Source organism: Nelumbo nucifera, chromosome 4 (genome assembly GCF_055504915.1).
Source record: "Nelumbo nucifera cultivar China Antique chromosome 4, China Antique-T2T, whole genome shotgun sequence".
NCBI classification, from domain to species: Eukaryota; Viridiplantae; Streptophyta; class Magnoliopsida; order Proteales; family Nelumbonaceae; genus Nelumbo; species Nelumbo nucifera.
The window spans coordinates 91119204-91135617 of record NC_142652.1 but is presented as its reverse complement, the minus strand read 5'-3'; the positions used below and the strand labels follow the sequence as shown (position 1 = coordinate 91135617).

At 40.5% G+C, this 16414-nt stretch overlaps 1 protein-coding gene across 2 annotated transcripts in view; it reads right to left on the bottom strand.

Moving 5' to 3' along the window:
* LOC104611543 (Zincin-like metalloproteases family protein) overlaps positions 1-16414 on the bottom strand; it is a 69710-nt gene that overhangs the window by 13591 nt on the left and 39705 nt on the right. For both annotated transcript variants that reach the window (XM_010278639.2, XM_019200129.2), the window contains 3 exons: positions 4142-4258; positions 2845-2970; positions 2684-2751 (listed from right to left, as the gene is read on the bottom strand). In XM_010278639.2, coding sequence (XP_010276941.1) covers positions 2684-2751; positions 2845-2970; positions 4142-4258 — 311 coding nt within the window. The remainder of the gene's footprint in view (positions 1-2683; positions 2752-2844; positions 2971-4141; positions 4259-16414) is intronic.

Below are 16414 nucleotides of genomic sequence, written 5' to 3'. Positions count from 1 at the left end.
AATAAAGCAATTTCATATCAATTAGCAGCTAAAAAGGTTATTAACTTTATATGATAAATATTCAAGATGGAAAGTAAAATAGAAAAAATAAGGATGGAGTCTCTGTTTTATTTAATTAGAGAGAGAGAATAGAAAAAAAGAACCTCTTTATAATTATATTCTTTTTTTCCTCTTTCTTTTTTAACTTTTTCTTTCCTAAAAATCCTTTTATCTTTTAAATTTCAATAGTAAAACATTAAAACAAAGTATAATTGATATATATAGCACATAATAAAATGTATTAACACATAAATTAATATGATACAACAATATAAATGATACTAATAAAAGGCGTTTGTCTTGTCATTTTTGTTGCCTAGGTGGGCACCTAGTTGCTAAAAGTCAAAGCGTTTGCGTGTGGGGCCTAGCCAAGGGTGCCTAGTGTTGAGTGGGCTGATTTATGTTGGGCCGATTTATGTTTAGTTTGTTTTCTTTTAAATTAAGAAGTTGTTGGACCTTGTGCCCATTAGTCTTTTATTTTTAAAAGAATTGTAAGTACTTAGTTGAGTTGCCGCCCTACTAGGGGCATCTTTGTAATATCCCATATTTAAGTTAATTATAAATAGAATGAGGGGCTGGCGGCTAGGGTTATGTATCACTATCCTAGTCGACCTTCTTCTCCTTTTCTTCCCTTTCTTCTGTCTATTGCTGAAACCCCCAACTTTCTCCTCTTCCTTTCATAAGAAACTTGGCCGAATCAGCACATAAGGCTTTCTACTCCTAGTCGCCTATTTCATCCTGATTTGTAATCACCTCCCCTTCTACCTCTAACTTTGCCACAAAAATCTTCTGCCTTCTTCCATTTGCTAGATCATGGAAAAATCTGGTATTTCCATCACCTTCCTTAATCCACTGGTGCCTTGACTTTTGTCTCTTACAAATCTCTCTAAGTAAGACAACCTTCAAATCCTTTTTCAATTGTCTTCTCTTTTCCCTATTGTGTTCATTCATGATTCTTTGAGATTCCTTCTCATCCAATTCCTCAATACAAAAGATTAAATTCAATTTTTATTCCTCAGCTCTATCAAATTGGTCCCTATTCCACTTCTTCAATTTGGATCTTAGCCTTTGCAACTTCTTATGAAACCTTATCCCCTTCCACTTTACCCCCCTAACTCTTCATTCCACCATTCTTTTATCCCCAAAATCTGGATGTGTTAGCCACATGTTTTCAAATCTAAAAGGTCTGCGTCCATTAACAAATGATTGGAGACCTATCTTAATGGGGCAATGGTTAGAAGTGACCCTAGGCAAAGCTCTAGAAAGATTCCCCAGTGACATTCCTAAGCTAGGTTGAAGAGAAATCTATCCAACTTTGAACATAAGGGGTTTTCTTGGAAATTAGACCATGTCAACCTAACTTGCAAGAGTGGGATTTCCTTTAGTTCACAATCTTCTACAAAGCCAAATTTCCTCATGCTTGATGTAATTGACCATGAAGGATTACTAGTTTCCTTAGAGAATCTTATGACATTTAAAATACCCTCCCAGGCACCAAGGACCATTCCATAAACCTTGAACCACAGACAACTCCTTCCACAATTCATTCCTTTATCTATAATTGTTAGGGCCATATTGCGACAACTCCTCCACCGATTCCACTACCTCATCCTTCCATATTGCGACAACTCCCCCTGAAGCTCCCCTTGACGGAGCCGAGGACCAGCTTACTCCCCTTGATCTCCAAAAGCTTCTGATCCATCTTCCATCCACTTTAGGCAATTTTGTTTCTTGCAGCACTACAATATCAGTTTTTTCCCTCTTCAATAAATCCTTAATTGCTCTCCTCTTTCTTGCACTCCCCAACCCTCTCACATTCCAACTGGTAATTTCATAGATACTCTTCAATCAAGAGCCCGTCTTAAACCCAACATTTTACCTAGAGATCTTCCTCCTCTCTCCCCTTCCACTAAACTCTAAGTCGCCCTAAATGTCAAAGATTAATCTCTTCACTTTGGTTACTTTTTTGCATTTTCTTTTTCCATTTTTCCTCCAACTTCCTATGATATACTTTCACTTCACTCTTCTCTTTACTTATTCCACCTTTCCACTTTTCCTTTTCAATTTTTGGAGTCAATTCAATCCCTTTACCACCTTCCTTTTTAAATTCCTCTTCCTTCTCACTAAGCAATCCCTCCCTCTGAGTGCTCTAGTCTACATACCCTTCCCTCCTCCTAAGCTCCTCAAGCTCTTTATAAATCAGCCTCCAGAATCTTTCCACCTCCTCTTCCTGCTTCTTACCGATCCCTGATTCGTCCTTTTCTTTTAACTCTTCAGTACCCCCTCCAACCCCATCCTCCATTTTTTTAAAACATTTAGTTTAAAAATTTTCACTTTTTAATTAATACTATGTTAATGTTTTTTTTTTGCATTTTTTGAATTATTTAGTAAGTTTGCGCCTTGCTTCAAAAAGGTGTGCCTCATTTTGTTCCTTGTGCTTTTAAAACACTAAACCAGGCAGCCAAACTACTGAACTAGGAACTACAAGCCCTGCAGTATTATGTCCAGTTCAGCTTTCAAAGCAGTGGTTCTCTATAAATAGTATCTAGGACAAGCTTAAATTTTGGAGAACAAACTAAATAGCAGGCTAGCAGCTAATGGCTTCTCAATTGACATATAATAACTAGAAATGTATTCTACTCACTCAAAAAGATTTGCAGGTGTTTCAGCTAAATCAAGGACCACTCTGGTACCTGAAAAATGTTGGTAATCCTACAAAAATCATTAATGGGATTATCAGAAACAGAAAGATTATACAAAATTTGTAACTTGACCTTTAAGCAGTGGTCAAGTAGGAAAATATACCGTTCTTGAAAGAAGAGAATGAAGAGCATGTCCAAACTCATGGAACAGAGTTTCTACTTCCCAGTGGTTAAGCCTCGGAGTTGAAGAACCAGTTGAAGCCGAAAAATTGCACACAAGTGCTACAACCTACAATGTACCATATAAAAGTGAACCTGACGGCAAAATGTACTACAATATTATATTAAGTTTAGTTAAACCCATGCTTTTCAATAAGTAAGCAGAGAATAATCCAGGTACAAATTTTAATGTGCCTAGCAAAGAAAAGTTGGCATTCTAATGGTATGGAATCTAATCTAACTATAAATCCCTTTTTTAGAGAAAAAGAATAATTTTGTAATAAATATCTAGCAAAATGCGTACATGAGAGGATGTACATCAATGTACAGAAATGTATAACAAAAGCCCACCCCAACACTAATGTTTAGGTAGGTAAAGAGCTGTTACCATGCAAAAAAATGCCCATTAGAGTTTAGACCCACAAATCAAGTAAACCATCTGCCACGAAGTTGGAAATTTCTTGGAGTACACCATATTTCAGCTGAAATGGAAGCCAAGGCATCTCTAACTTGATTATTAAAATGAGTGAGATGCCAAGGGCCTCTTCCCATGCTTTGACTCCAACTACTGGTGTTTGCTAAATCCCATTCCACTACTAGAAAGTAACATTTGCTTGTTTAGCAATCAAGGAACCCTTAAGAAATGCAAGGACTTCAGCTTTTTTGAAGTTCCGTCACCAATGGGACTACCAGATTCCTAAAACACACTTCAATCAGGTCTTGCAAGAGAAACTGAGAGGGATGACTGCAGTCACTGTACCAATCTTGCCCACTTCAGACAGCTAAATGGTAATCAATTCAGCTTATCAGGCAGTGCTCAAAAGCAAAGAGTGGTCCAAAATTATAAAATTATCCACGCTAAATGATCCTACTTGAGAGAATATTTAGCTCTAGGGGAAGGACACTGGACACCTATAAAGTTTACACTCCTAATGAGCATCAGGTAGTTCAGGTGTTTGTGAATTTTCATGATATGCCAAAACTAATACCACCCTTCATATGCTCCAGTATTGCTTGACAATACTACTGACAGACACCATAGTAGAATGTCTTAGCTCTTCTGTGGAGATACAAATGATGTGATACAGGAAGAATGTGATTATCAGTTTGCATAGAGTATCTAATGGTCAGATCCAGTAAAGTGGAGGATGTGGATTAATAACAATAAAATAGAACAAGTAAATAACAGCAGTTGGAAGAAACAGAACCTAGGTAAGGGTTCAAAAGGGCTTTGAACATACAGGAAGTTGGTAATCTGTCTCAGAAATACGACGTCCACCTTTAATGGCAAAATGAGCACAACCTGGATATTTGCCCTCCCTGGAGTACAGATCAAGGTACAGATACCCCAAATCACCCTGAGAATACAAGTACAATTCCTTAAGCATATATAAGCATATTTTCTCATAAACACTACTCTGTGTGGAAAGGTAAATACCTAGAAAGCACAAACAGAAAACTTGAATGATTGAATCCACTGACAAAAGTTTATTAAAAAAAAATCCATTGACATAAGAAAATCATTGTTTATGAAGGCAATTGCATTCCTGTAGTCAAAGTTATCCTGATGGGATATATGCACTTCATTTAGGCATAGATTATAAGCCCTGGTCCCAATTTGCTAGAACAATGAACTTCTGCATAGTCCCCTGTAGCACTGCTCTGCTCTGGTAGGTTCGCAAAAACTTGGGGTCAGGCACAACCTAAACCTGGTCAGTCCAACCCTGAAAAAAGAACAGGATTTTGTTGGGTTATCCATGACGTCAGTTCATGGATAGGTTGTAAACATCAACCCCATCTAAAAACAGGTTGGGTTAGGGGTTGAGACCTAGGGAATTCAATCTAATGCGAACCTAGTATTGTATTTTATATATGTGATATATAAGAGAATGCCAGCCTACAACATGGTGGAGCAAGATTAGCTACCTACCTCTTTTTTATTTTACACACTTTGCCTCTGTTATTAATTTCTTTATAAACCAATAAGGGCATTGTGACCACCTAACATTCCATCTAATGTCCTTTTGTCCATGTGTGTGACAAAATTCTGGCAATCAATAATCTTATTGATAGAGACAAGAATTTGAGAAATGCTTGCATGCTCTGTTCCTGCTCTTTAAATCTACCTAGCATCTTCTAACCGATTGCAGATATTCATCCTTAATTCTATACCAATTCATCAAGCTGTTTTGGCGGCAAAAGGTCATTCCTGGTAACCTTCAGACTTGAATCAACCCTGTGAAATCTTGCAACTTTTGCAGTTCATTGGCACATTTTGAAGGAGAGAAAACTACAAGATCTTTAAGGGGGAAGTAGCAAGAGACTCAAAGGCATATTGGCATAATTGAAAGAACAATCTTTTTTCTTGTGCAGCCATATTGAAGGATTTTGATGACCTTTCCTTTCTCCGCTAATGTAATGATTGGGAGAACCTTACTTTTAATCATTAGTTAGGGGTGGTTGTATTATCTGTGGTGTAATTCTGTAAAGGCCTAGAGCCTGTTGCTTGATTCTCTTGTAGGTAGGTACTGGTTTACAGTGTGTCGTCTTGTCTCTGTTCTTTTTAATAAATTCGTCTATCTATAAAAAAAAGGGCATCTACCATCGTTTTACAAAAGTTCTTAAAACCCACTAGAAAAGGTAAAGAGATGAAAGCATAGAAGAGAAATGAGAAGGATAAGAGAAGAAAGAAGATGAGAGGTATTCCCCCACCCTCCAGTGGTCTCAATTGATCCTTCCTTCCCAAGAGGATTACTGACTGTTCTAAATAGATGAAGCACCTATGCCAACATAAAAATGTGTAAGTATTCATAATGGCTAGAAATAAACCATGACAGCAAGAAAGTAGGCACCACAAACTGGGGAAGAGCAGGATCACTAATCTCTAGGTCCAGGAAATTTATTTGGGCTGCCGTATTGGACAGAACAGTGATCATTGATCATCTCCTGACTAGAGGAATAATGTTGGATTATAACAGCTGATTTTGTGGCCAGGGAGGGGGACCTGTCCCACACTTTCTGATTCATTGTAGCTTTTCTCATGGCATCTGATCACATCTGTTACAATTATTAAGAGACAGTCTTGACAGTAAATCTGATTAAAGATTACAGCAAAAGAGAAGAGAAGAGAAGAGAAGAGGAGAGAAGAGAAGAAGAAAGAAGGATTGAGGCAATGGAACAGTGCTGGCAGCACCAGCTTCATTATAATATATAGGGCGAAAATATAAGAAGGGAAATGACCCTTGTGCCCCTACTAAGTGATGGTACAATAATAGATTAAAATAAAAAGGCTTTAATCAGCCAAACAGACCCTAACAAACATAAAATCAATTATTTCAACACTCCCCCTCAAGTTGGAGCATAGATGTCAATCATGCCCAATTTGTCACACAAATCATTATGCCGCACATAATGAAGACCTTTGGTGAAGATGTCTACAAGTTATTCTTCTAAGCTGACATATGGAGTGCACACTTATCCACTTACAAGTTTCTCTCTAATAAAATGCTTGTCCACTTCAATGTGTTTCGTCCTATCATGGAGGACTAGATTAGCTGCAATGTTGATAGCAGCCTTATTGTCGCAATAGAGTGACATAGGGTTGCTAACTATAAAACCCAGTTCTCCTAACAGATTTCTTATCCACATGATTTTAGCAACTCCATGAGACATAGTTCTGTATTCTGCTTCAGCACTAGACCTAGCCACCACACTTTGCTTTATACTTCTCTATGTGACTAGGTTTACCCCTACAAAGGCACAATATCCACTGGTAGACTTTTAGTCATCAACTACCCTTGCACAATCAACATCAGTATATACCTCCACCTTTAAATGTCCATGTTTCTGGAACAACAAACCAGCTCCAGGAAACTTCTTGAGGTATCTGAGGATCCTCTCTACAGCTTCAAGGTCAGTTGTCCTAGGATTGTGCATGAATTGACTAAAGACACCCACTGCATAAGCAATATCAAGCTTGGTCATAGACAAATACAAGAGTCTCCCTACAAGTCTCTAAAACTTCTTCACATCTTTCAAGAACTCTCCTTGACTATCACCCAGATGATGGTTAGGTTCAATTGGTGAGTTAATTGGTCTCACCCCCAGTTTGCCTGTATCTTCTAGTAGATCTAGTACATATTTCCGTTGGGAAATAAAGATGCCCTTGTGAGAGCGGACAACTTCAATTCCAAGGAAATAACGTAAGGGGCCTAGATCTTTCACCTCAAATTGAGTGGCTAAGAATTTTTTTAGTCTCTGTATTTCAGCCTCCCAATCTCCTGTGATCACTATGTCATCCACATACACAATTAGAGCTACAATTTTCCCTTCACCGTTTTCACGAATAGTGTATGATCTGACTGGCATTATTTGAACCCCATCTATTGAACTGCTAAGTGGAACTAACTAAACCAGGTCTGAGGAGATTGTTTCAGCCCATATAAAGATTGTTTTAACTTGCACACTTTCTGTTCACTGCCTTTAGCACAAAAACCTGGAGGTTGGGTCATGTACACTTCCTCTTCTAAGTCACCATTCAAGAAAGCATTTTTGATGTCCAATTGGTGAAGTTCCCAGTCAAGATTTGCCGCGAATGAAAGGAGAATTCTGATAGAGTTCATTTTGGCTACTGGGGCAAAAGTCTCTACATAGTCCACTCCATATACTTGTTAAAACCTTTTGCCACCAGTTTGGCCTTGTACCTTTCAACAGTTCCATCAGCCTTGTATTTCACTGTGAACACCCACTTGCACCCCACTAGTTCCTTCCCTTCAGAAAGATCAACCAACTCCCAAGTGCCATTTTTGTGTAATGCATCAATCTCTTCCTTCATTGCATTTGTCCATTCAGGTTTGGATAAAGCTTCTGCCACGTTCTTAGGAACAGGGATACTGTCAACAGAGGAGAGGAATGCACGATATGAAGATGAAATATGATCATAAGACACAAAGTGAGAGATAAGATGGTTAGTGATACAGGATCTAACACCTCTTAGCAATAGGAACATCAAGATCATTAATGACAGGGGAATCAACATTGAGAGGAGCAGGCATATCAATGGAAGCAAGTGTACCTGGCTGATGGGAAGGATCAACCTCCGGTGAAGCCGATGATGTTGGTTGCATAGTGTTAGGTTCCATGGCTCTTGAACTCTGCTGGCTTTTGTGGCAGCGAAGAAAGACACGGAATGGAGGAGGGTCAGGTAGAGGAGGTAGTTGAGTCTGAGCCTATTTCTCCTCAACCCTACTCTCCCCCTGAGGAGAAACCGAGAAGGAAGATTGATTCTCAAAGGACACATCTATTGAGACATAGTATTTACGAGAGACGGGATCATAGCAACAGTACCCCTTTTGAGATAGAGGGTAACCAAGGAAAACAAGGAATAGCACGAGGATCAAGTTTACCTCGAGTAGGTGACAAGTTATGAACAAAGCAATGACACCCAAAAACACACATTGGAATGGGGAACAACGGAGCTGTAGGAAACAAAAGTTGATGTGGGGCCTTATACTCTAGTAACTGAGAGGGCATACGGTTGATGATGCACGTAGCACATAGAACAACAACCATCCAAAAACGTTTCAGAACACTCATATGGATTAACAAGCCATGAGCTACTTCAAGAAGATGACAGTTTTTTCTTTTAGCAACACCGAATTGTTGAGGTGTTCTAGCACAAGAGCTTTGTTGAAAGTGATCCACTCGAAGCAAAGAATTTCGTGAGATCACTATGGAAGTATTCCTTTGCATTGTCCGACTAGAAAATATGGATTTCAGTTTGGAACTGAGTGAACACCATGCATTTAAAGTCTTTCACAATTTTAGGCACTTCCTCTCTAGATCGCATAGGGTAAACCCAGGTGTATCTAGAGTAATCAATGATCAAGGTAATGAAGTAATTATATCCAGCCTCAGTAGGTAGAGTAGCAGGGCCCCAAACATCAGAATAAACAATATGAAACAGAAATTCAGATCTTTTATTTCTCAAAGGAAAAGTGCTTCTACAATGTTTACTCAATTGACATGTTTGACACTGCAACTGATTTACTGAGAAAGACTCAAACAACTTTGGAAACATAACTTTTAACGACTCAAAACAAAGATGACCAAGACGACTATGCCATAAATAGGCTTGACTTTCACTGGACGAACTCAAGGACTCTGTAGCCACAAGACCAGCTTTATTCTCCAACACGTAGAGGCCATCCACCATGCTTTTTTTTTTGATGAATAATAGTAGTAAGTTTATTGATTCAGAAGCAAATTAGAATGAGTTCATACATCATCCCAGTGAGAGGCGCGAGCTGCAGCCCCTCCTTGAAACTTACAAGTAAACTAGGAAAGAAAAACAAAAATCACAACTGAGCCCAAAATAATTCTTCCCTATTTACCCCTTGCTTAGCTAACACATCTGACAAGGTATTTGCTGATCTCCCCACTCACTGTACAGTGACCAACATATTCCTTGTCAACCAACTAAATTTCTTCATTTCATTCTTGTATTGCCACATAGCCTCTTCAGAATTTTTCAACCAACCCACCACCACTTTGGAATCCCCTTTGATTATTAGTTGTTGTACCCCCAGCTGGTTTGCAAATTGGACCCCTTGTACAACAGCTAAAAGTTCTGCCCTGATGGAATTCCCAATTCCCAAAGGACCTGAGTAGAGCAACAAAATCTCTCCCTTCTCATTTCTCAAAGCACCCCCCATTCCGGATAATCCTGGATTACCCATGCTGCTTCCATCAAAGTTCAACTTAATTGAGCCTTCGGGTGGAGGAGACCAGCTTGTAATTGATTTGGCCTTTAAAGATGAGCACCTTGCTACTGCTAACCAATTTCTCCAAATGTCATTAAAGGAGAATTGACGAAAGATTTCCAAGGTCTTCAGCCAATGTATTGCCTTGTTTAACACACAGTCTTTCAAATCTTGGCTGTTCCTTTCCTTATCTTGAAAAATTCTGAGATTCCTTTCTTCCCAAAGAGTCCAAGTCAAGGCAGCACGAGCACATCTCCACATAATTCTCCCTATTTTTGTAGGCCAATAAAAGGTATAATGGTTGAAGAGCATGTGAACTTCTGCTGGTAGACTCCAACTACCCCCAAACAACGAAAGTAGCCAAGCCCAAAGGTCTGCAGAAAAGGGACAAGATACTAATAGATGGTAACAATCCTCACCGTGAGCTCTATAGAGGATACACCAATTAGGAGAAATACAGAGAAAAGGTCTTCTCTTTTGTAGGTTGTCTAAAGTGTTTACTTTCCCATGGAAAACTTCCCAACAAAAAGTCATAATTTTTTGGGGGACTGGCCTACACCAAATTTCTTTTGACGGAAAGGGTTGGTGAGTAGAAAGTTGAGAGATGGACTTGAAAAAAGAAGCACAAGTGAAGGTTCCATTGGGTCTAGGAGTCCAAACCCTCTTATCTGGCTTGGAGGGATCCAAACAAACCTGATTATGACACACAAGCAAAAAAGAAAGAGACTCAATTTCAGCATCCCTAAGTCCTCTACGAAAACCAAAATCCCAAGTAGGATCTAAGGGTGTTCCCAAGGGTGAGACAAATTTTGAGACCACCTCTTTTTTGTACAAAGAAATAGAAAAAAGCGAGGGGAACAAATTCTTTAACGGTGAGTCTCCTACCCAAATATCCTCCCAAAAAAGGATAGAGTTGCCAAAACAAACTTCATACCTGATAAAATTGAGGAATTGAGGAAGGGTGTTGTGAATAGCCTTCCAAGGTGCTGCTAGGTTAGCTTGCCTCGATACACCAGCATCCCATCCATTCTCTGACCTCCCATGAATGCTTCCCACCACCTCATGCCACAATCTCTCTCTTTCCAAAGGCCATCTCCACAACCATTTCCCTAACAGAGCTTGATTCTTTCTAATTACCCTCCCAATTCCCAAACCCCCCTCTTCTTTACTTCTGCACACAATTTCCCAATTAACCAAGTGATCCTTTTTCTCTTGTCCCGGCTCCCATAAGAAGTCTCTCATCAACTTCTCCAGCTTCCTAGCTTCCCTAACTGGTATGCTAAAGACAGACAAATAATAGGTAGGTAAGTTAGCCAAGGTAGCTCTTATTAGGGTAATTCTTCCTCCTAAAGAAATATAGTTCCTCTTCCAAGAGACAAATCTCTTCTCAAATTTTTCTGACACTGGGGTCCAAAATCTACTCTCCCTAGGATTTGCCCCTAAAGGAAGCCCTAAATATGACATAGGCCAAGCAGAGGTGGAACACTCAAGACACTCCGCAATAGCCTCGACCTCCCCTACCTCCAAATTTATACCTGCTACGCAACTCTTTTCCAGATTTATTCTCAAATTAGAGACACTTTCAAATCCTTTTATTAGCTCCTTTAGGTTTGCTACCTTTTCACTAAGACCTCCTTCACAAAAAATCATTAGGTTGTCTGCAAACTGAAGGTGGGTGATGGGGGCTTGGTGTCTCCCTATTCTCCAACCCCTGATGGCATCTTCGCTGTCAGCCTTAGTAATGATCCTACTAATCACATCAGCTACTAAGGTAAAAAGGAATGGTGAAAGTGGATCCCCTTGCCTGACACCCCTGCAAGCTGGAAAAAAATCCCTCACCGTACCATTTACTAGAATAGAGTACTGACAAGTACTGATACACCCAAAGATCCAACTACACCACTTGTCCCCAAAACCACCATTCCGCATAACCTCTAATAGAAACTCCCAGTCCACCAAATCATAGGCCTTTTCAAGATCCAATTTACAAATGAATCCTTTCCTACTAGACCTTTTCATTTCCTCAACACACTCATTCGCAATTAAGATCTGATCTGTTATTTGTCGCCCTTGAATGAAAGCCCCCTGAGTTTCACTAATGATGGTAGGGAGGACTATTTTGATTCTCAATGAGAGCACTTTAGCCAGAATTTTATAGATGCTTGTCACCAGACTAATAGGCCTATAATCTTTTGGGTGGTTGGCATCATTCTTCTTAGGTATCAAGGCCAAAAAGGTGGCATTAATTCCAGGGCTTATAGTGTGATTGTCTGCAAATTCCTTAAAGACTTCAACTAGATCCTCTTTCAACACCTCCCAACAGTCTTGATAAAAACCCATTGTAAAGCCATCTGGACCCGGAGCCTTGGATCTATCCATTAGAAAGACAGCTTTCTTAATCTCTTCTTCCTCGAAATCCCTTTCCAGCCACCTTGCCACTCCATCAATCCTTGGCCAATCCACCCTTCCCATGACTGTTCTCTCACTCAAAGGCCTTCTATAAATCGATTTGAAGTGGTCCACAAATTTTCTGGCTATGTCATCCTGGTTGGTAATCACCTCCTCTCCTATCTCTAGCTTGGTCACAAAATTCTTTCTTCGTCTCCCATTGGCCAAATCATGGAAGAATCTAGTGTTCCCATTGCCTTCCTTAATCCACTTGTGTCTAGATTTTTGTCTCCAACTGATTTCTTCCCTCAATAACACTTCTTCCAACTTTTTTAATTGTCTCCTTAACACTCTGTCCTCCTCGGTCAACCCATTGTGAGATTCCTTTACATCCAAATTCTCTATTCGAGAGATTAGGCCCAATTTTTGCTCCTCAATTCTACCAAATTGATCTCTATTCCACTCTTTTATTTTGGTTCTCAACCTTTTTAATTTCTTGTGGAACTTGATCCCCTTCCATCTTACCCCCCTCTCCTCCTCACCCCACCACTCCAATTTTTTCACAAAATCTGGATGGGTAAGCCACATATTTTCGAATCTAAAAGGTTTGGGTCCTATAGGAAAAGACTCAGTTCCTATTTGGATAGGACAGTGATCGAAGGTGACCTTGGGTAATGCCCTAGCAACCAAGTTTTCCAAACTATTCTCCCAGGCAAGGTTAAAAAGGAATCTATCCAACTTCGAGCACAAAGGGGTTTCCTGAAGGTTGGACCAAGTGTAATTGGCTTGTAGCAGAGGTATTTCCTTCAATTCACAATCTTCAATAAAACCATTAAATTTCCTCATGCTTGTTGAGATTACCTGTTGGGGATTACTGGTTTCATCAGAGAATCTAATGACGTTAAAATCCCCGCCCAGGCACCAAGGACCATCCCATAGCCCCTTAATTGCATATAGTTCCTCCCACATCTCATTCCTCTCTCTATAGGAATTAGGGCCATAAACATTGGTTAAGACCCATACACACCCATTTTCTACATTCTTGCACTTAATGGAAACTGAGAATCTGCCTATCAATTCTTCCACTACTTCCACCACATCCTCCCTCCATAGTGTTACAATCCCCCCCGAGGCTCCCCAAGAAGGAGACGAGCTCCAACCTAAACCTCTAGACCTCCAAAAACTCCTCACCCATCTCCCATCTAATTCCATCAGTTTGGATTCTTGTAACAGCACAATATCAGGTTTTTCCCTTCAGAGTAGGTCTTTGATCGCCCTTCTCTTCCTTGCACTCCCTAACCCTCTTACATTCCAGCTAATAATTTTCATCGATACAAAATAGCAAAGGACCCAATAAGAGGCCATATTCTCCTCATTTTAGGCCCTTCCTCCTATCCCCTCTACCACTGAATTCTAAATCCCCCTCAATGTCTGAGATTAGCCTTTCCACTTCAGATCTTTTTTTCTTATTTGTTCCTCTTTTCCCCCCCTTCCCTAATTCTCCATCCTTTCCAGCCAATGTTTGAGAAAGAATTTTACCCTTCTCACACTTATTTTTGCTACAACATCTTTCTACGAATCCTTCCTTTTTATTTTGTTCCTCCATCATTGTACAGATCAACTCCCAAATTCTATCCGCCTCTCCCTTACTACTTCCTTCCAACACCCTCTCTCCTCCTTCCACTATCACCCTCTCTCTTGCATCAGAAACTCCTGGATGGGAAGCTAGGATATCTGTTACAACTTACAGGCATAGCAAACAAGTCAGTACCTAAAACAGAATTGACACCCATACCTGATAGAACGGGGGTAGGACTAGAATCACTGAAAATGATTTGCTAACAGGCGGCACATGGTTTTAAGGCCTTTCCCCTTTTTGGACAAGGTTGGGAAGTAGACATGGTGATAGAATCACTTCTTGACGACCTACCCACTTGGAAAACCTTTCTCTGTGTTTCCGACACTGGAATACCCACATCCATCCTCACGGCCGATTCTTGTCCCTCTCCACCAACATCCTGTAATTCATTAGACTCAGGGTCAGCTCCCTCGACGAAGGGAGGAGAAGTTTTCACAGCTTTAGAACCAATTTCTTCACCATTCCTAGTCTTCCCGCCACCTGCCTCTTCAGTCTCTTCCTCTAAGAACAACTCAGTATGCAAACTTTCTGTTTCAAGAAGATCATTGTTGCTTTTCGGAGACAAACTTCCCAGACTTAGCGTTTCGTCTCTATCAGAATCGTCGTTACTGTTTTGTTCACTCAACCAATCTTCAAGCCCTGTTCTGTTCTCATCACTAGGCTTCATGTATCTCGGGTTGCGCCTATCTGGTGAGAGACGGTTCGCCAGGTTGGATGGGACCCACTATAGAGAGCCTCGAGACTGCGAGTCTTGAGACTTTTTTGCGCCTGAACTGTTCAGTCGAGAGGAAGGGTTCGGGGTTGAAGAAGATAGACGCTTTATCTCGTCTATCAACTCATTCCTCTTCCTAGTCACATGCTTACTTAACAAGTCCCTCGGCCCATCTGTCTTATAATGGGCCTTGGGCTCAAGACTATAGGAGCCCAACTTTAAGTCCTTTATTTGAAAAGCCTTCTCCGGCTCACCATAATAGGGATCCACTCGATTGGGCCCTTCTTTTCGTCCCACGTGACCACTTAAAGAGTCACGCCCCCCTGTTTTAATAGTCGAACCAGCAACCTTCCCTGTCTGAGATTGCTGGTTCAGCCTTCTCCCTTTCGACAGTAGAAGCTTTTTGTCTTTTTCCCCTAACACCACCTACGCAAAGGATCTACCATTTGTCATACCCTCTTCTTGCTTTCTCCAGGTTTGACCTTCCAACTACCCCAAAGCTTTTTGGCTTCCCAGAATATGTTGGCCCTTTTTAGTGAAACATCCCTTCCCATTTGAATTACCCAATCTCACTAGTCCACGTAGTGCTTCTTCTTCCTCCTTCTCCCCTCCTACCAACCGAGCCTCCTTCCATAGCCCTGCTTCAATGGAGGAAGCTAACCACATAGAGACAAAGCTCCCCTTTGTTCATACCTCTACCTTTCGTGGAATTTCTTCTGGCTTCACACCACTCAGCAGGATTGCTACTGAATAGAGATCGCCCCAAAAAGCACCTTTCAAGATTCCTCCACACAACACAGCTATAGACTCTGCTATTTCTTGTTTTGCATAGATGGAATGGCAAGCCTATTACATGCACCACCACACCATCTTCAACAAAAAAATCCTTGGAGTTGGATGTTGGATTCCATTTGAAGACTGTGAATGATCCGAACTCAACCTGAACATTGATAGCTAATATTTCCAAATCATTCTCTAATGGATCTAGGATGGCTTTACAGTTATCGAAGGGGGTTACTATGAAGACACTCTTCAACTTCAACCTAGTTGCCAGTAAGTCAGCTACCCTCCTCCAATCATTAACCTTTTCCTTGGCTTGTATCACAAACTTACTATCCCACTCCTCTCTCTCTAGACCTCCCACCATTCTGCAATGGCCTTTTGTTTTTGCCATGACCACTGGCCCTTGTTGTACCCTACTGTTACTGAAATATGCCTTCTCCTCCCTTATGGAGGCTTTTTTCTCATTTGCTACTCTTTGAGCAACCAGTCTACTTCCCCCCAGCCTTGGTTCTGTTTTCCTGCTGGTAGACACACCAGTTGCCTCTGTCCCTTCCCAAAAAATTCAGTCAAAGCTATGAAGAACCCCTTTCTATTCCGTTTACATTCAACAACATATCTTCTCCCTTCTAGTGTACTAAAATCCTGCCAGTTTATCTGCTTACCTTTTGAACAGGCTCCAGCTATGAACTTTCTTAGCCACTCGATCACTTCTAATCCTTCCAGCAATATTGTACCCTTTTTCGCTTCTCTTACCTTCAGGCTTACCTTCCCCTTGATTCTCATCTCTTCGAACAGGAGATTTTTTGCTTCTATCTTCAAGGATCTCCTCCACTGACCTGCCTGCACGAACTCCATTCCCTCCATTTTCCCTCCCATCTTAGTTCCTCACCCTCTCCTGAGTGACAAATTCTTTAGAACTTACAAACAATAAAGCAAACCTCAGTTGGAGTCACAGGAACATCGTGATCTTCAACCAAACTTAAATATTTTCAATCAAAAGAAACGGATGAAACTCCAAAGTATTCCTCTACTAATCGTCTTCCCCGAGGCCAAATCTTAAAACACACATGAAGACGGATAGAAAATAACTAAACAGTTCAAGGAGTGAGTAATACTACTAATGAAAACAGATTTATAGGTAATTTAGGAACATGTAGTACATTAGAAAGGGTAAGGCTGAGTAGGAGAGATATGGTTCCTTTGCCGATGGAGAAAGAACCATCAACTAGTC